The following is a 19898-nucleotide window of genomic DNA, read 5'->3' as shown; positions in this document are numbered from 1 at the left end:
TGCGCAGAAACTAAGGCCAGAGTAACTGGCTGGAACTAAAATTAAAGAACACGCAGGTCCTCCCAAGACTGGAGTTGTGTAACCCCGTGCCAAAGAACAGGGGTCTAAATCAGGAGTCCCCCCGGTGCAGTGTGGGATAGCTGTAGCGTCTGCAGGTTTTTTGTGTGGTTTCTATGCACTCAAGCAGACAACGTAGGCCGTGGAAACAAGGCGCCTGGACACTTTAGCCAGTCGTCGGCATACGTTAAGCGCTTTAGAGGAGGGATACGCCAAAAAACCTGCACACACCACTAGGTCCTCCAGGATTTGAGTTTCAGATTCCTGGTACAAACAAACAAACAGACAGACAAATTAAAAAACAAAAAAAGCACACACACTTGCAGCTGCTGTACTGAGATAACAGCACAATAATTAACCTGGGTTTGTAACCAGAGGTTTGTGGGATTGATTCTGTTGTGGGCCACTCTAGTCTAGTCTATGCCCAGGGTCCATACGCCTCCAGCTACACAAAGTCCAGCAGCAAACACAGATCAGTAAAAATCCTGCGCATCGTCCCAAGGAGAAAGTGCATTGAGATCAAATCTAGGCAGCTGAGCTCACAGCATGTTTAAACAGGGCTGGGCAATATACCGCCATGATAATTATCGAATGCAATAACGGTCGTCGCCACCGTGTGGCGTATTGTCTTTCTTTTCCTGTTTTTCACTTTAGTGATAGCTGATGTGGTGGTATAAATTTTTTTTTTTTTTGTTTTTTTACAAACGCACTTCAGAGACTGTGTGAAATGCTTCCAAAAATAATAAAAAATACATCACCACTGTTATCTACTGGGTGTGTTATCTTCAATGTGATTGGTAAAACCACATCACCTGATCAGATACGACCTTACTGCTGATTGGCTGTCTTATCAACACCCAGCACTGGTGATGTTTTTTTCCAGAAGCACTACACACTGACTGGGAAGCGTGGTTGTTTACTGCTACCAAATGTTAGGACATTATCCTCCTTTTCTTTATCTCTTTTGAGTCCTATCTTTTGTTTTATCTTTCTACATTTCAGATGCGTCCTTTTTTAATGGGCTGTTTTAATAATAATATATTTTTTATAATCATTGTGATATTCACTCAGCTGTTCTTCTAAGCTGAGACCTCAACCCACATCCTCACACAGGAAAATTTATTTAAAAACATTCCCCCCCCCCCCCCCATCAACCGGCACGCTGTGGCAAGGGTTGCGCATTCACTCACCGCCTTGTTGGCGCATCGCCTAGCAACGCCGGAGATCCCCCCCCCCCCCCTCGCAGGACAACAGGCTAGTGTGTGAGCGAGGGTTAGGGTACAGTGATAGGACGGATGACACGGCACTGCCGTCTGCACAGAAGGGACGGTCCCGGGGACAGGGACGGACCGTGCTGGTGTCAGAGGCGGGATGGGGGGGGGGGGGGGGGGGGCGGAAGGAAGAAAACCTCACGCTCAGCTTTCTCCCACGAAAAAAAAAAAAACAGATGCAGCTCTGTTGTGCCAACAAACAAAAACATGCACACTGCGACAAGATTCTGCAGTCGACGTCGCTGCTGGCCTGCACAACTGCTGCTGTGTAATTTTAGCTGTTCCATCGGCGTCAGCTTCTCCTAATACTCCGTCGATTGGCTGTTGGCGGTAAAGTAACCGTAAGACGCGGGCTCTGGAGATTAGACAAACTAGCTTGCAGTCGAATCAGGTCCTGCCTTTTTTGCTTACAGCATCCTTCCTGGCTGCAAAGTCAAAGAGAACTGAAACTGGGACAAACACGATTTCCTGTATAAACGATCGCCATGACAACCAACAGAGCCGCCAAACCATTTGGGTCGGAACCCAGACTCACAAGCAACTTGGGAAAACCAGTGACTTGACCGGCTTGGGCCTTTTCCCCCAGTGGGGCTAAAGCCTTGGTCAAGGACAAGAATGAGCAATGCTACTGACAGAGAGAGAGAGAGAGAGAGAGAGAGAGAGAGAGAGAGACAGAGAGAGAAAAAGAAAGAAACAGAAAGAGAGAGAGGGTTGGGGAGAGAGAGACAGAAAGAGAGAGAGAGAGAGAGAGAGAGTGTTAACGCTAACGTAATGTTAATGAAACGCTACATCAATCAAGACTCAGAACAGCGGACGGTTTGGACAGGCACCAGGCTAAGGGAACAGATCGACAACAATGAATTCGGAACACTCTGAGCCAACGCTAAAACACATTAACAAAGTCTGGTTGTCTGCCAACCTCCCCCAGAACACATTCCAAATATGGTCAGGCAGTTTCATATCTCTGGTTTGAAGCTAATAAATCAACATTAGGTAAACATTTCAGCCAGGAGCCACCAGCACTATCAGTGGTATTGACCCAGTAGGGACTGGTATGCTGCTCTTTTAAGACTAACAGCAACAGACAGGAAGAAAGCACCATAAACTGTCCTCATGGCTGTCAGTGGCTTCATTTTCTATGGGTGAGTCATTTCATTTTGCATTAGCAGTTCAATGTGCTAAATCACTGGTTCGCTGTCAGTTTTGTTCTGGCACGTCTGCACTTCATGTTGCAATACTACTGAGTGGTGCACAAGTACAACCACGTGCGCTATTACAGACCGACCAGATATTCAGCTCTGTACTGCTGACAAGGAAAGCTCTCCCTCCCACAGAAGCCAAGAAGCCATTCCAATTGGATGATTCTGAAAATGGGGGCGTGACCAACCGACACTGAAGGACCATTACTAACCACCACAGACAGTCTGAAGGACCATTACTAACCATCAGGAGTGGACTATATGGTTACTCAATAATAATAATAATAATAATAATATTATTCCTGGTACAGATGCTGGTGCCCTGCTGTTCCACGAGCAGGCTGTAATGATGAGCATTGGTCTGCCTATAACCCTGGTTAAAGAGCTACTCTGACAGCACTAAAGTTAACTTTTAACTGTCTAAAGGAGGCACGGCACTTTAACATTGCTTAACGAAGTGATTTCATTTATGCGCAGTTCCACGTATGGTTAAATTGTTTAGAAATTAGGTAAAAAAAAATAAATTAAAAAAACAACTAAAATCTTACTTAGTAATCCTTTCAATGGATGACCTGCTGATGAGGCCTGACCTTTCACCCAATTTCTGAACAAGGAAACTGCCACCATGAACAAACTGCATACGGACGACCTGGAGCAGAATTTTTACACGATTATTGCTGTTTGGATGTGCTGAGAGAGCCATCTTTGGGAAGGCAAGCTTTAAGCTTCATTTTCTCTGTTTGCAGTGATGACATCATCCAGCTGGTGAGGCTGCTGGCTTGCATCGTTGAGTGAGGAAGTTAAAAAGATTTTTAAAAACGCTAAACACTGGATACACATCACGGGACATACTACAAATAATACCATTTCTGTCTGGCGGTCTGTGCACTTTAATATTCAAAAGTGTTATACTCCTCAAACTAAAAAATATTGTATAACTGTATTGGGACGGAAGTTGGGTAGAACAGAAGTAACAACCTTGGAAAGAAAATGTTTTTTGTTTTTTTTTGCCGGTTGATGGTTACATTGTTGAAAATGAGTTCCGCACCAAAGTGATAACTCACTTCAACGTTATTACTAATGCGTACATGCAATTAAATGATATCTATGTCCAGGGGGACATTGGTTGCAGCTTATTCATTTGATACGAAGTCTCGAAGCAGTTGTGCGTTACAAAAAAAAAGTTAAAATAACAAGTTAAAATCAAAAAAGCCATCAACTTTCTAGACAATTTCCCACCATGGAAACGGCAAGCTGACTGACGGGATTTTTGAAAAAAAAAAAAAAAAAAAACATTAATTTAGCATAATTAGCAAAGTCCACTATTTATATTCTTCTTATTACAAATGTGCATTGTTGAGTTATCCCTTTTTCAGAATCCAGTGGTGACAGTTGGCGATAAATTAGCACATGTGCATAATAGGATAGCGCTGAGCACTATGACGGCATTCGAGGCTGGCGTGCTGAGAAACCTTCCCAGCATGCAGTTGGCCTGGCTGCACCAAGTGCTATTCATCTCTTTTATCACGTGATATGTATACTGACAGAGGCTGTATCTCTTGCCTGAGCTAAGCAAAGCACCGTCGACGAAGCATCACGCTGCATTCACGGGGGTCCGCTCTTCAGCTCAAACACGAGACACGGGTCCAAGTGTGAGCAGGCGTCGCGTCGGTCGCGTTTACACAATGTCGTACGCGACCGCGCGAAGCTCGCGGACGGACGGACGTGCTGCGTAGGACGGGTGGAGATCGCGATCGCGGAACAGTTCCGCAGCAGAACCGACCGGCTGCCCGGCGTGTTCCGGGGAGAGTCGGCCGGCAAAGGAAGTCCGGCGAACGCAACGCGAGTCACCTGACCCGCGGCTCACGCGTACCTCCGGCACACAGCCCAGAGATCTCACGTTCAAACTCGCAAAGGCATCAGGCTGTGCGCCGAAAAAAAAATAAAAAAGGTCAAACGAGGAGGGCCCGCCGCGCGCTTGGACGTACTTCAAAGCTGCCGAAAACAGGATGCTGGGCTTCAAACACCATAAGCCCCCTCATTCCACCCCACCCCACCCCCCCGGAACACACGCCTTCAGCAAAAACTCCCCCACAACTACATCCAGACAAAGTAAGCGATCTCGTCCAGGTCCACGGGGTAGTCGGTCAGATGCAAGGGCCCCTTGTTGTCGAAAATCTCGCCCTTGTAGCTGCGCCAGCGCCCCGCCGGGAGGTAGATGTCCCGCTCCTGCTTCCCGGGCTCCAGCACCGGCGCCACCATCAGGTCGTCGCCGATCAGGAACTGCGAGTCGATCTTGTAGGCGGTCTCGTCGCCCGTGGCGATCCACCAGAGCGGCCGGATGATGGGGTCGCCGGTGGCCAGCACCTCGTAGGCCAGCTCCAGCACGCGCGGCGCCACCAGCGTCTCGTGCAGCGCCGTGAAGCGCTGCGCGATCTGCACCACCTCCGCGTCGTACTCCCACGGCGGCACGCTGAACTGCATGGCCGGCATGAACGCCGACAGCTCCAGCCAGCGGATGTACAGCTCGCGGTCGGGCAGCCGCCGCCCGCCGTCGGTCCGGTTGCGGTAGGCGTTGCCGCCGATCATGTCGGGCATGATGAACTGGTAGCCCAGGATGCTGATGGTGAGCACAGCGGGGATGAGCGACTTGAGCCCCAGCTCGTAGCCCCACAGCGAGTCGCGGTCGATCAGCCGGAAGAAGCAGGAGATGTTCTGCGACTGGTAGCCCACGCGCAGCTCGGCGCGCTCGCTGAAGGGGATGGCCATCTCCGAGTAGCGGCGCGTGAAGGTGCTGGGGTCGTACAGCGGCCGGCGCGTGCTGAACTGCCAGGGCAGGTAGCTGGTCTCGCCCGCGTCGAACTTGAAGGAGGCCACGCCGTAGCGGGAGCGCAGGGAGCGCAGGTTGGAGGCGTACCAGTCGCGCGCGTCCGGGTTGGTGAAGTCCAGGATGCCGCCGATGCCGTTCCACCAGCGCACCAGCGCGGGGAGCGCGCCCGTGGGCTCGCGCACGAACAGGCCCTTCTGCACGCCCACGCCGAAGTTGGCCGAGTCGTAGTTGACGAAGGGGTGCGTCCAGAGCGTGACCAGGAAGCCGTCGGCCTTCAGCCTCCCGAACATGGCCGAGGCGTTGGGGAACTTGACGGGGTCGAACTCGAACTCGCCGTAGCGGCTGGTGTAGCGGTCGTCCAGCTCCAGGTGGCTGCAGTTGAAGCGGTGCCGGCGGATGTCCGCGGCGTACTGCAGCAGCTTCTCCTGGTCGATCTCGGTCTTGTGCAGGGCCCAGGTGGACCAGATCGGGTGGCGGAACATGGCCTTGGAGGGCACCTTGTTGGGCTTGTTGAAGTAGCGGCGCACCATGTACTTGTGGATGGACGTGACGTCGGAGCCCACGCACACGCGGTAGCTGAGCTCGGTGAAGGGCGGCCGCCCCGGCGGCGGCTTGTACGGGCTGTCCTGGTAGCGCGCCTGGAAGTACATGGTCCGCTCGGTGTCGTTCCAGCCCAGGTGGAAGGGCACCGAGTCGTTGATCTTGATGGCGCTGGCGTTGGACGAGAGCCAGTAGCGCTCCAGGATGCCGCCGAACTCGTCGCGCCGGGCGTACACGTCGCTGGTGACGAAGGGCTTGGGCGCCTGCTGGCCGGCGATGACGATGGGCCAGCGCTGGGTGCTGGACTCGGCGCCGCCGTACCAGTGCGAGCCGTTGTAGGACATGGCGTGCTCCACGGGCCGCTCGGACTCCAGCTCCTCCCAGCGCACGCGGTAGCACATGACCGTGCCCTTGGGCCGCACCGTCTGGATGAAGAAGTTGAGGCGCCCCGCCTCCGACCGGCCGCACCTCAGGATCTCGCCCTCCTTGGAGCAGGAGTCCAGGTCCAGCGTGCCCGACCTGAGAGTCACACGGAGAGAGAGAGGAGTTAACGCAGGAAAATGAGGGTCTGTGTGAGCGTGTGAGTGAGTGTGAGAGTGTGGGTGTGTGTGTGTGAGCGTGTGAGTGAGTGTGAGAGTGTGGGTGAGTGTGAGAGTGTGTGTGTGTGCGTGTGTGAGAGTAAGTGGGTGTGTGTGTGTGTCTGAGTCTGTGTGAGAGTTTAAGTGTGAGTTAGAGAGTGAGTGTGAGTGTGTGTGTGAGTTTGAATGTGTGTGGGCGTGAGACTTTGAGTGTGTGTGTGTGTGTGTGTGTGTGAGTGAGTGTAAGTGTGTGCGTGAGAGTGTGTGTGTGTGTCTGAGTCTGTGTGAGAGTTTGAGTGTGAGTGTGTGTGTGTGTTTGTGTGTGTATGTGTGTTCTGATGACCAGCCAGTTATACAATGGTTATACAATAGGGCATTCTGGGGTTTGTAGTCTCAAGTAATTTCCAAGTAATTTCAGTAGTGGGTCTGCATTAATGAGTTTGAATTTGCTTTTCTGTGAATCAAGGGGTGTGTTCAGTAAGTAAATCTGACTGACGGATGAGGCTCTTGATCTGAACAGCACTTGGAAAACTAGCCTAATCGCATTCTTGCTTTGGCAATCGAAAGACCTTTATCCCTCAGTTGTGTTTTTAAGACTGACAAAGCTAACTAGCTCTTTATTCCCCCCAAGTTGATTAGTCCATTGCCAGTACATGCACAGTAATACTCAGTTTGAAAATGTTTCTTTGCAAAAGTGCCAGGGTGTTGTTTATGGCCAAAACATTTTTAAAGCAACTTTGAAAATCTGCGTTCGCAAGTGTTAGCTTTTGTTTGTATCATCAAACAACCTCAGACAGAGACTGCTTTCTTTCCTTAGCTAGCTCACGTTCACCAGTTAACAGGACAAATACAGGTGTAAATACGAACATTAACCATGGTTTTGCAATAAAAGGATTGTGATAGGCATCACAATAAAAAAATAAAACTGGAGAGCTCATTTGCATTCTACAACCAGAATTTCGAGTTTGCAGTCAGCAACCTAATGGAACTGTACATGTCAACAATGTGCTGTAAAATGAGAAACAAAAGGACCAATAATGGATTACAAACAATAAACACACACACACATGCACCACAGATACCACACGCACACCCCCCCCACACACAAACACACACACACATACACACACGCACACACACCCCCCCACACACACACACATACACACACACACACACACACACATACACACACACACACATACACACACACACCTGAAGGCCATGCGGAACACGATGGCCCCGGCCTGGTTGCGGATCAGGAACCCGTCCTTGTTCAGGTCCAGCAGCTCCGTCTTCAGCAGGTCGGCCTTGCGCAGGGAGGCGATGTAGTAGCACCAGGCCGTTACCGCGGCGATCACCAGCACCACGCCCAGCACCCCCGCGCCCACCAGGGGGCGCCCGTCCTTGCCCATCTTCTGCTTTAACGGTATGCCAGTGGTGATGGTGCCACCGGCACCCCCGGGCACCACCTGATACATGCTGATGTCAGCGGGCTTGCTCAGGCACTGTGGATCAAATTAAGCTCTAAATATATAAAACATAAGGCAAGGAATGGAGCCCCAAACGCATTGGGCGCGCTGGTCTTTAGTTTTACGTGTTTTTCGCCTGCTGGTACAGAGAGAGAGAGAGACTGCGGGGGCAGGGGGGTAGGATCTCGCCTTTCTTAAACTCGTTATGGCCGCCTTCTCTGTGGCCTCCTGCAAAAGAAAGAAAAAAAAAAGACAAAAGAAGAAGAGAACATTGAGAGGACTTTTTCACACATTTTAAAAATCTGAAAGTCGGAAGCGTGAACACCGCGAGCCAGAATATTCTGTGTGTGGGAGTTTTTGGACGCATTAACAGGAATTTGCACCGTTCAACACTTAATATCACTTATTTATTTTTTTTTAACTGAAGATACTCCAGCCGACTGCATGTTTACTGTCTTGGGGACAGCAGCTGCACCACTATTCCAGTCATTGGCGTACGAAATTTGCAGGTGGACGGTGGACGGGGGGGGGGGGGGGGGAGGGGGAATGTGATCATGAACCGAGGGAGGGACATCCGATTTTTGGGAGTGCCAATCAAAAACTGGGCGTGCCTAGGACACCCAGGGGGCACAGAGAGCCACTGCCTGTGCCTGAGGTACAGCAGATGAGTCATCTGTCCCAGGAGAGGGTGCCAGCTGTTTAAAGGGGGGGGGGGGGGGGGGTGTGAGGCCTTCCCAAAATAAGGCCTTGCTCCACCGCGGACTCACCCCCAGGCCCTCATTAACTCACAGGTACACAGGCGGGCTGAGCTTCTGCTGCGTTTTATAACTCATCTGCATCCTGAGCACACGTCCCTCCAGCTCTCACTGAAGGGAACGGTCATCGAGCTGACACCCCAGCACCCAGCCACATGCCAAAACCCCCCCCCCCGCCACACCCACAACCCCCCACCCACTAACCCTAACCCTACCCCCCCCCCCCCCCCCCATCTCTCCAGCTCTCACTGAAGGGAACGGTCATCGAGCTGACACCCCAGCACCCAGCCACATGCCAAAAAGTCACCTTGCCCACCCCCCCCCCCCACCCCCCACCCCCCCCCCCAAGCACTTAGCACACGGGACGGTCCAAACTGAAACACACCGAGAGACGTGAAGGGGAACGGTCATCGAACAAACACCCAGCTGCATGCCAAACCCCCCCCCCACCCAAACCCACACGCCGCCGCCCCATCCCCCCCCCCCCCACCCCCCTCCAGCACAAAACGCACGGGACAGTCCAAACTGAGGCACATAGAGAGAGGTGTGAAACACCCAGATGACAGAAAACAGAGTTTGGCACGGGAGCACCACTGCACCAAACTCTTGTGAGGGGGTGGGGGGGGGGGGGCTGTTAAGTAACTTATCAATGCGAATCAGGAACCAAAATGAGATTAGAAGCGAGTAGCAAGGCATGTCCACCATCGCACAGATTTTTACTGCTGACTGGTTCTTCTCTGGAGCAGAAGACTCCGGTGAAACGATCACCGGTAGTTAATCAGTAACACGCCAAAGCTCTGTCCAACCATTCATGCTGTTCAGGGGGGGGGGGGGGGGGTTTGGAGTTGGGCGGGGCGGGGAGGTAACTGGTGTTGACAGGTACTCCAAAACCCATTTGCATTTGAACTGCAGGGTCTGTATCTGTGCCGTGAGTGAAGCACAGGGCAACGCACACAGACACACGGCAGTACGAGGGTACAGACGTGCGACTGTCACAGACGTGTCTCGACGAGACGCGTCTGCAAGGCAAAAATGCTGAATGCCTGGCAAACGAGCAGGACCCGCAGCTGAACACGTCGAGAAGGCGCAGCTCCGCTTTCCTAGACACGCTGAAGTGAAAGTGCAGGAGGAGGGCGGAACCCTGAAGATCGCATTCTGGTTCTACAGTGCGGGACTGTGGGTAAATTCTTTTCAAGAATTTCCCCGTCATCTCGCAGTTCACAGCCTGTGTTTACTGAGTGTGTGTGTGTGTGTGTTTACTGAGTGTGTGAGTGTCTGAGTGAGTGTCTGAGTGTCTGAGTGTGAGCGTGTGTGTGTGTGTTTGTGAGTGAGTGAGTGAGTGAGTGAGTGAGTGAGTGAGTGAGTGAGTGAGTGAGTGAGTGAGTGTTCCTTACTTGCACAAAATATTTACAAATTAGAAAAAAATATTTCCAAAAATTATCCAAAATTATAAATAATTTTAATTACAAATCAAAAGAAGAAAAATGTGCAATTCTTTTAGGGGAAGGATCAACAGCCCCAATTGCAGCACAGTTCATTTCAGCCTGCCATAACCTGAGGGACAGTGAGTGACCACCCACCCCATATAGATATTGTACATACTTATTGATTTACTTCTGTTGCTGTTATTGTATATGTACATTTATCATTATTATTTTAATATTACTCTTATTTTACATATTATATGTATGCTTTGGCAATAAATATGTCTGTATTTCATGCCAATAAAGCAACTTAAATTGAAATTGAAATTGTGTGTGTGTGTGAGTGAGTGAGTGAGTGTGTGTGTGTGTGTGTGAGTGAGTGAGTGAGTGAGTGAGTGAGTGAGTGAGTGAGTGAGTGAGTGTGTGTGTGAGTGTGTGAGTGTGTGTGTGTGTGAGCGTGTGTGTGTGAGCGTGTGTGTGCGTGTGTCCCTGCGTGCACGTGACTTTGTGTGTCAGTCTGATCTCTGCAAACAGTTACTGTTTACAAGAGTTTCAGGTCAGGTTATTGGCCAATAACATGCGGATATTATTGCACTACAAGGCTGAAATACTGGGTCAGAGTGGGGACCTAGGAAATACACACTGAAATAAGACCGCATGTATTAAAACATTGAGAAGGGACCATTTCAATTATCTGTATTCTGTACCCTTTATAAAAACAGTACAGAATTCTCTCTGGATAGAAATGTAAAAACATAAACATAAGGTTTCACCAAAAGAATGTTGGATAAATTATTATAATATACTGTAAGAGCGCTTACTGTTTGCAGCGTTCATCTGAAGTTTGATTTTTAAGATTGCAGCATTGACATTGCATTATTATTGCATTACAGGCATTTACCAGACGCTCTTATCCAGAGCGATACACAACTTTTACATAGCATTTTACATTGTATCAAGTTATACAGCTGGATATGTACTGAAGCAATTCAGGCTAAGTACCTTGCTCAAGGGTACATATCTGCGTCCTCCAAAGATGGCAGACTCCAGCTGTGCCTAACTTCTCGACACTTTCCCTGTCTTCTGGTACGATTATATTCACTGAACAACAGTTTTAAGACGTACGGCGTCTTCAAGTCGTTGTCACTGAAAATATACTGCAGTATCAACGGCTTTTTCGAAATGCTGTACATCGGACAGGACTAGTGCAGTGTCTTCGTGTGTGCGTGTGTATACGCCGTAAATGTTTTAGTATCTCATGTTACTATAAATAAAGAAAATAAAATAAGTGATAAATCGATAAAAGCAAATTTAAAATCAAAAGACAAAACCATTAGCCAAACGGTACATAATTTGTAAATAACTGAAAACCTGTCAGCATTACGAATAAAATGTTTTAAAAGCCGTGGTACACGTTCGGTTAGGAAATAGAGACACGTGCAAGGTCGACATATTGACGCATACGCTGCTTGAAGTCTTCAGGACTCGCTACCTCAGTTGTAATGACTAGTTGTCGTAGTGGCTATCTATCGCCAGCGAGCTTCAACAACAAGGGTGAAAAACGGGATGGGGATTTTATTCGGCAGTAAACTGGATCAGAGAAACTAAACGCCTCCTTTAAAAACGCGGCTTACTGCTCACACGCGATATCTAAGAAATGCTAGTAAAAACAGACGCATAAAATCTAAAATAGATCACCGTACTTACCTCGGATGATCCCGAGACTCGAACTGCGCTTGCAAAATTTTAGCCCGCCCCTACAAGTTTGGCACAACAGCACATGACGCACCGAGGGCTGCACGGTTTTAAAATTCGCCTGCCATTCAAGCGAAAGCGCTGCTCCAAAACACACACTGGGAGTTGCAGTTCACCGAGAGGAAGAACGCCTGCGCAAGCTGCGTAAATAAATTCAGCGAACTAGTTATGTCTCAACTCTGTGTCCCGGGGGCAGACTGCATGGGGTTATGCGAGGTTTCGACACAGTTTCAACACTGCACTCGAGAAAAAGTCGCTTTTTTAAACCCCCCTTTTCCCACCAAAGTGTACACGATAGAAAAAAAGTTCTCCTTTAAATTTATATTTATACAGGACTGGAACAGCGTGTTAAAACGCACGCGCACAAACAGTCATGCAGCTCGGAGACACGGGTTCGACTCAAAGTTTAATCGCTTTAATGTGCACTGTTGTGTTTAAAAGCAGTGCAGGAACTGCTATCATGACGACAGCTGGCAGTCGTCGCTGGCTGTGGAGACGTTCTCCGCGTATATCTTCAGTTCTTTCTCCGGCGAAGCTCTGTGGCGTGTTTACAAACGCTGTGTGGTTTAGCCTATTGATGCCCCTGCAAACAGTGCTCAAGGCCTACCAGGTATTTGTACAATAAGAGAAAACACAGGGGCTTGTTTTCAAGTTTATTTAAATGATGCTTACATATTAACGGGGTTTAACTTAATACATCTTCCAATAGTTAACATAAAACTCACTCTGGGCGCTTTAAGACATAGCCAGGTTTCATGCGCTATTTACCGAAGAAGAAAACAAATATCTTTTCATTGCAAATTCAAAATGTCTAATACACAAGTAGTGAATTCAGATTGTTCAAAATCAATACATAGAGGTAGGTCAGACAGACTGCCCGACTAAGCAATGGAGGGATTCTCTTTTTCAGAAAGACAATATATTCACAATATACAAAAACAATCTCATTTCAAAATACAAAACATATTGCCAACAGTCTTCATCGTGTTTGTTTAATTCTCAAGAAGTTAAATCATTTCCCTTAATTCCCCACAATGATCTTTCTTTGTTGTGCTTGCTTGTAAGACCTGAATTTCAGTTTAATTTTTGTTCCAACTACAACTTTAAACGTAGGCTACCTAAAACGTCATGCTCCACACTGTAATACACCAAAAACAAACACGCTGTCCGAAGACCAACGGCTCATATCATTAAACATCGTCTGAAGAAAGTTGAAGTCGTTTTAATCTATAGCAAGACACAAAGCAAAGAAAAACCTTATAAATCTGGACAAATAGCATAGATAAATAAATACCTAAAATGCTTCCTGGAGCCGTAGGCTAATTAAGACATTCAAATATCCTCATAAGACCCGTATTTAAATTTAATTGACATAATACAAGTGTTTTGGAAGAGAGAAAAAAAAACATGTTGCGTTGAGAAAGTATTTTCAAAAATATTATTTATTTTGCTTTTACTGAATGTCCCTTGCGGTGTCGGGTTCAGCACAGTCGACTATGTGGTTCTTGAGATTAAGACCAGAGACTCGTGGACCCCGCCAGAGGACAAAAATGAATCGCCTGCGTAGTCATAGGATGAATATTAAGGCAAGTGTATTGAATATTAATGCATGAGTTCATTTGAGGCTTTCTGAGATAAATTCGGGGTGAATGATGTAATATCCGGCCTTGTATGGCTTGACCACTTGGAAACAGCTGTAGACGGAACTGCAAGATGAGCAACACAAACATCCAGTGAATTTGAGCCCTTCCGTATGATTTGTGCAGCCTTTATTTAACGAGGTCAGCTCTACTTAATAGAGATTCCGATCCATTTTGTGGGAGAGGCTTGGTGTAAAAATAATAAATAATAATAAATAAATAATAAAATAATAATAACGCAAACAAAAATCACAATATTTTACATTTCCACTTTTTTTTTGTATGTTTTTGGACCGTGACATCACAGCAGCGTACTTCAGTTCCATCCTGCTCAGTGTGAGCACGTGATGGCGAAAAGTGTAGAATTCCCAGGAGTGGAAACTCCCTGGGAATGTTCAGTATAATTTGTAGACATGATATTGTAATTTTCAGCAGGAAAAAGACAATGTAGCTGCTTGTTTTTCATATTTATACTTTGTGTTCTTTTTTTTGTTGTTGTTGCTGTTATTGTTGTGATGTGTGCTTTTTGGTATGGGGCAAGACAAACTCCAAAGGGGTGCCCCAGAAAAGGACACTACAGGAGGACGATTTCATAAGCATTATCTGTGAGAACAGGTGACGCAAGACAAATTATTTACCAATCAAAGGACCCACTGTTTTACTTTGAGTGATTTTAATAAGGCTACAGTGTGGTGTTACAGTGTAGTCTTAAAGTGTGAGGAGTAGTTATTTTGGTTTTGCCTACCTCGGGTCTAGGGTGGAGTGGGATTTCTTGAAATACATCTGAGGCTTAGGGTACCTGGCGAGGGTAGGGTTATCCGGCCGCGTGCTTGCCTTCAGAACCTCGCAGCCCGAGATTCCCCTGCGACACAAAACAGTCCTTTCTCCTGATAACGGGTTAGCCTTCAGAAATGGCCAGGTGATAACAATTACCGTTAACCACCGATACCTGCAATGACAGTCAGTTCGGTTTTACAAGTACATAGAACGGTGCCAATAACATTGACCGCTGCTATTTTTAAGTGTACAATCGTACAATTATGACGCGAAGACGTGGTTACCAGTGTGAGATGTTTGAGCAGAACGGGAATCCCGCAGAGTCATGTGATGATGTGATGATATTCTGTCATATATATATATATATATATATATAGAACAGCAGTGTCACAGTGATACTTATCCACATCCAGGAGCACGACTGACCTGTCTGTTTGACTGACGCGGGGCTGGACGTCGCTGTGGAAACACTGGGTTCCCTTCAAATAGCCATTGCTGCTTTGCATACAGGATTTGAGGGGTTCCATCTTGCTGTAAATGGCAGCATAAAATGTTTGTTGTTATTGTGAAATGTGGGCAAATACTGCCAAATAAACACTGGTGCACAAATTTATAAAATTATATGCAATATTATAACAGTGAACTCACATGACGTATGTTTTAATGTTCTACATTTAATATGATAGGAGAGTAAGTCTTCATGCACCTGTCATTTTTGGGTGTGGCTACCACATGCTGTCAATCCCCAATTCAAATGATCCAATCAAAATGAGCATCCTTTCCGTAACAATGCATAATGATAGCTACTGTACCACTTGAATGGACTCAGCTACCATATGGTTTCTATGCTTCTTTGGGGGTTCACGATGCTCCCCCCACCCTCCCACCGTTAGTCTCTGAATTAATTCTACCACAAAGTTTTATTGTGTTAATTTCTAGTTCTTTTTAAGAAGCAGAAATGTATTTACAAACTGGAAATGAAGTAGAAATCTGTACACGAAAGCAGAACTGCTCAAAAGGGGTCAAACGGTACTCCTCCGTGTTTTTTGGAGGGGAGTTTTGGAATTGCCGCTCTCTCGAGGGGCTCTGCCAGTAGCTGGCCAGTAGAGGGCGACAGAGACCTGTGAGCCGAGCTCAGGGCAGGCATGCGTACGGCGGGTCTGTCCACGGAGCCGGGCCACAGGAACAAGCTTGCAGGCCTGCCCTCTGCTGGCAGAAACACACATTGCATCAAACTGAGGCAGGTTTTATTTACCAAAAAGAACAGCTGCGTGTTTCATTCTGATAAAAAGCCACGTTATGAGCAGCGCTGATAATGAGTGCTGTCACACGAGGGTAAATGGATTAACAACAGTGATGGAATGTAAGAAGAAGACCTGACAGTTGTGGTTGGATTATAAAACACAACGGCCAGTTAATTCCTTTAGACCACATTTAGTGTACTGCACCCAGCCCTCAGAGCTACACTCTAAGAAAGACACAGAAGCTCTTGTGAAAGTGCAAACGGCAACTGAATTGGCTCCTGGTATGAAAACGTGCATAAATATCAATATAGCCACCCCCATGCATCCTATGGTTTTTGCTAGTTGGTTTTCTTCGGTGCCTGTTACTTCATTTTCACTTGATTCGATATTTTTTCTCGATTTCGTAGTCTCTCGGTTTCGAGACTCCTTTGACTTGACTGTTGATCAGAGTCTTGGAGTCTTGGCTGTTAATTAGTCACTGGGTGCAGCTGTTGTGCAGTTGGGCCCTGTTGCCCAAACAGGGTGTGACGACACCCTTCCTGTTGGCAATAAAAGGGGAAGGAACTAACACATGCAGGATTGTTCCTCAAGTTTATACCGCCTGCTTAAATCATTGCCTACTCCTGCAGGCTTATTTTATTTTTTTTCAAAGTTGAGCTCCAAAACCGTCTTATCTACACATACTCCCTTCAACAGAGAAGGGATTTATAATTATAAAGGGGAAGAGAAACTAAATATTTTGGTTTCATTTGAAAGAGAGATTTGTTTATTAATGTAGAAGATGCATTTAATATCAGCTTTTTTGTATAAATATCTGTTCCTCCTTTCCATATTTCGTGTGCTTGGAGCTGGTACTCAGGCTCCTTCCTGATTGGCTGGGGTTTATCGAAATGGTATCGTCACATAAAGTCGTTTTTTTTAATTAAGAGCAGAAGCTGGCACAAAATCCTGAGGTGGATCGGCCATTACTGTACACCCCTGCCTCAGAACTAACCCCTGACATCAATCATTACTTAACGGTCCTCAGTGATCTTCTCATAGTCCGGCAGATGCTAATAGATTCAGTGCTGAGACACATACAGGCTGGTGTAGCTACGTGTGGTGGTCTAAGTAACTACAGGAAGGGCCACAGCAGCATTACTGCAGTTATGGACTTCTCTTCGCTACCTGAAGATGGGCAGAATGACCGTTTGTTGTCATCGTCGTCATCACCATCAGCACTATCACCACCATTATCTTCCGTCCTCCACCATCATCATTATGCATCATCAGCTTCCATCATCATCACCATCATCTACCATCATCATCCTCCATCATCCACCATCATCATTATCCATCATCATCTCCTATCATCCACTGTCATCATCATTATCCATCATCATCATCATCATCATTATCCATCATCATCCTCCATCATCATCATCATTATCCATCATCATCCTCCGTCATTCATCATCATCATCATCATCATCAGTTGTGTTAATTTCGGGATGTGAGAGGCAGCGTTGCCGGCGGCACTCCTGGGGCCGTACGGTACCTGGGCCGGGGAGGGAGAGGTGTCTGAGGGGGGGGGAAGAACCGTGCGCCGTAATCCAGGGTCGTCTGAGCAGGAACCATCTGCCGAGCTCCGTACCCGGTCTGCAGCCTTCTGGGTAACAGGAAGTCCTGGGAGAATAAGCACAACTTAGACCACACCCCTCCGATACAGCACACAGCAACAGGAAGTCCTGGGAAAATAAACACATCTTAGACCACACCCCTCTCATACAGCACACAGTAACAGGAAGTCCTGGGGAATAAGCACAACTTAGACCACACCCCTCCGATACAGCACACTGTAACAGGAAGTCCTGGGAAAATGAACAAATCTTAGTCCACACCCCTCAGATACAGCACACTGTAACAGGAAGTCTTGGGAAAATAAGCACATCTTACACCACACCCCTCTCATACAGTACACAGTAACAGGAAGTCCTGGGGATTAAGCACATCTTATCTGCTGGTGGAACTGATTGATACATAAATAATACAAGCCACCGCCATTATTTTTAACATCTGTGCGTGCAGTCAGATTGAATTTTAAAAAACTGCGGCGTTCGATTTGGCCTCATTAAAAATGCATTATTTCCACTTTAAAGCATCCCTCTCCGGTCTGTTGCCTTCCTTTGTAGTACCAGCGTGCTGTGCTATCGTATTGCGGTGTAGTTATCAGGGGAAGGTAAGGCGTGCCGTAAAGTTTACACCTTCTCTCATCACAAGAGCGATAAATGATGCACGAGATTCCCAGAGCTTTCACCCAGCTGAAGTGTAAGCACTGACTTTGTAAAGTATAAACTGATTAAGGCACCCGCTTGGTATTTTGAGAGAGAGAGACAGATGAACCAACATGGTAAGCAAAAAAGAAAGAATATAAACTATCAACTGCAACCTAGAATTAGAACCTAGAAAACAAATAAACAAATGAAAAATGCATAAGAAAGAAAATTGGTAATAATAATTTAAATAATTGGTAGTAATAATAATAATGAAGGAACACAGGATCTGTCCATCTGGTAACTCTATTATAATTATATAATAATAATAATAATAATGACAATAACATAATGATGAGAGCAGGCCATTCAGCCAACAATGCTCACCATTTTCCTACCATTCAATAATAACAACAATAAAAACATCAACCACCATCATCATCATCATCATCATCATCATCATCATCATCATCATATTAAAACACACATTTCAGATGAAAGAGAAAGTAGCCCTGTGTCAGAATAAGGTGGGTAAAGAGAGGAGGAGAGCAGGGGCACTCTCTCTCTTACCGGGCGGGGGTGGGGGTTGTTTCGGCGATGGGCGGAGGACGGTCTGGGCCGGGCTGGTTTTCCCCTTGCGGGGGCCCCGAACTCCTCCCTGTATGTGCTGCGGCTCACCTGCAGACTCATCTCCTCCACACACCTGGCTCCCCTGTGGAACGATAACTATCTCCTCCACACACCTGGCTCCTCTGTGGAACGATAACTATCTCCTCCACACACCTATCTCCTCCACACACCTGGCTCCCCTGTGGAACGATAACTATCTCCTCCACACACCTGGCTCCCCTGTGGAACGATAACTATCTCCTCCACACACCTGGCTCCTCTGTGGAACGATAACTATCTCCTCCACACACCTGGCTCCTCTGTGGAACGATAACTATCTCCTCCACACACCTATCTCCTCCACACACCTGGCTCCCCTGTGGAACGATAACTATCTCCTCCACACACCTGGCTCCCCTGTGGAACGATAACTATCTCCTCCACACACCTGGCTCCCCTGTGGAACGATAACTATCTCCTCCACACACCTGGCTCCCCTGTGGAACGATAGCTATCTCCTCCACACACCTGGCTCCCCTGTGGAACGATAACTATCTCCTCCGCACACCCGGCTCCTCTGTGGAATGATAACTATCTCCTCCACACACCTGGCTCCTCTGTGGAACGATAACTATCTCCTCCACACACCTGGCTCCTCTGTGGAACGATAATTATCTCCTCCACACACCTGGCTCCTCTGTGGAAGGATAACTATCTACTCTGAACTATCTCACTAACTCTCTCTCTCTCTCTCACACGCATACACACTCACTCTCTCTTTCTCTCACTCTCTGTACCTCACTTTCTCTCACACAATCTCTCACTGGCTCTCCCACACCTTCTCTCTCTTCCTCTCTCTCTCTCACTCACTCTCTTTCACTCTTTGTCTCTCACTTTCTCTGACACACAATCTCTCACTGGCTCTCTTACACCTTCTTTCTATCGCTCATTCTCTCTCTCTCTCTCTCTCTCTCTCTCTCTCTCTCTCTCTCTCTCTCTCTCACCTGCTGTGACTCACACTATTTCCATCCAATCTCTCTTCTTCCCTCCTTCCAGCCACCCCCCCTCCCCTCCCACATCATGGCAATGGTCACCCTTCGTTCGCCTTTTGGGCCAACCCATCCCCATGCAGGTCAGTACTCATCCTGTATTTCTGTATTTTCGATGGAGGTGGATCAGATGCGACCGATATGAATAAAACTGAACTTCCTATTGCTAGTGCACAGACAGTGCCAGACGGGGTCACATTCATATGATGCAGACGTGTCCATGCAGTGGAATCTGAATGCGATGAGCATGCCCTGTGTGTGTGTAATAGAAACATTGGGCACGGTTAGTGTGTTAATAGCGTGTACAGGTCGCAGTGCTAACTGCACTAACAGTCTAAACAGCTGAAAAACAGAAGCTGAGATCTGCAATCCGAGCAGCCGTCCTTCAGTGGGGTCTGCAATCCGGGAGCCTAATTGTCCCCCATTTGGATTCCACCCTGTGTTCTCTC

The 19898-nt window shown here is 47.4% G+C and overlaps 1 protein-coding gene and 1 long non-coding RNA gene across 3 annotated transcripts; both read right to left on the bottom strand.

Annotated features, from left to right (window-relative positions):
• Positions 1–4594: 4594 nt before the first annotated feature.
• Positions 4595–12063, bottom strand: myorg (myogenesis regulating glycosidase (putative)). 2 transcript variants are annotated; one of them, XM_035391113.1, is made up of 3 exons: positions 11831–12063; positions 7688–8172; positions 4595–6416 (listed from the first exon to the last, which is right to left on the bottom strand). In XM_035391113.1, the coding sequence occupies exons 2-3, from the start codon at positions 7951–7953 to the stop codon at positions 4625–4627; spliced, it is 2058 nt and encodes a 685-aa protein (XP_035247004.1). In that variant the 5' UTR covers positions 7954–8172; positions 11831–12063; the 3' UTR covers positions 4595–4624. The 2 variants fall into 2 exon arrangements, with proteins under 2 accessions (XP_035247004.1, XP_035247005.1); XM_035391114.1 differs by lacking the exon at positions 11831–12063 and adding an exon at positions 11126–11809.
• A 456-nt stretch (positions 12064–12519) lies between these two features.
• Positions 12520–17204, bottom strand: LOC118213254. The gene is made up of 5 exons (XR_004762377.1): positions 17077–17204; positions 15417–15501; positions 14722–14826; positions 14264–14380; positions 12520–13584 (listed from the first exon to the last, which is right to left on the bottom strand). It is a non-coding gene; the product is annotated as an uncharacterized LOC118213254 (long non-coding RNA).
• Positions 17205–19898: the final 2694 nt, after the last annotated feature.

The sequence above is a fragment of the Anguilla anguilla genome, chromosome 14 (assembly GCF_013347855.1).
Source record: "Anguilla anguilla isolate fAngAng1 chromosome 14, fAngAng1.pri, whole genome shotgun sequence".
NCBI classification, from domain to species: Eukaryota; Metazoa; Chordata; class Actinopteri; order Anguilliformes; family Anguillidae; genus Anguilla; species Anguilla anguilla.
Note: the sequence above shows the minus strand (reverse complement) of the source record. Positions and strands in the feature narration are given on the sequence as shown.

Excerpts from the sequence above, each read along its gene's own strand:
- myorg (XM_035391113.1), bottom strand. The coding sequence starts at position 7,953 with ATGTATCAGGTGGTGCCCGGGGGTGCCGGTGGCACCATCACCACTGGC. Across the intron at positions 6,417-7,687 it reads GTGTTCCGCATGGCCTTCAG|GTCGGGCACGCTGGACCTGG; the intron begins GTGTGTGTGTGT and ends TGTGACTCTCAG.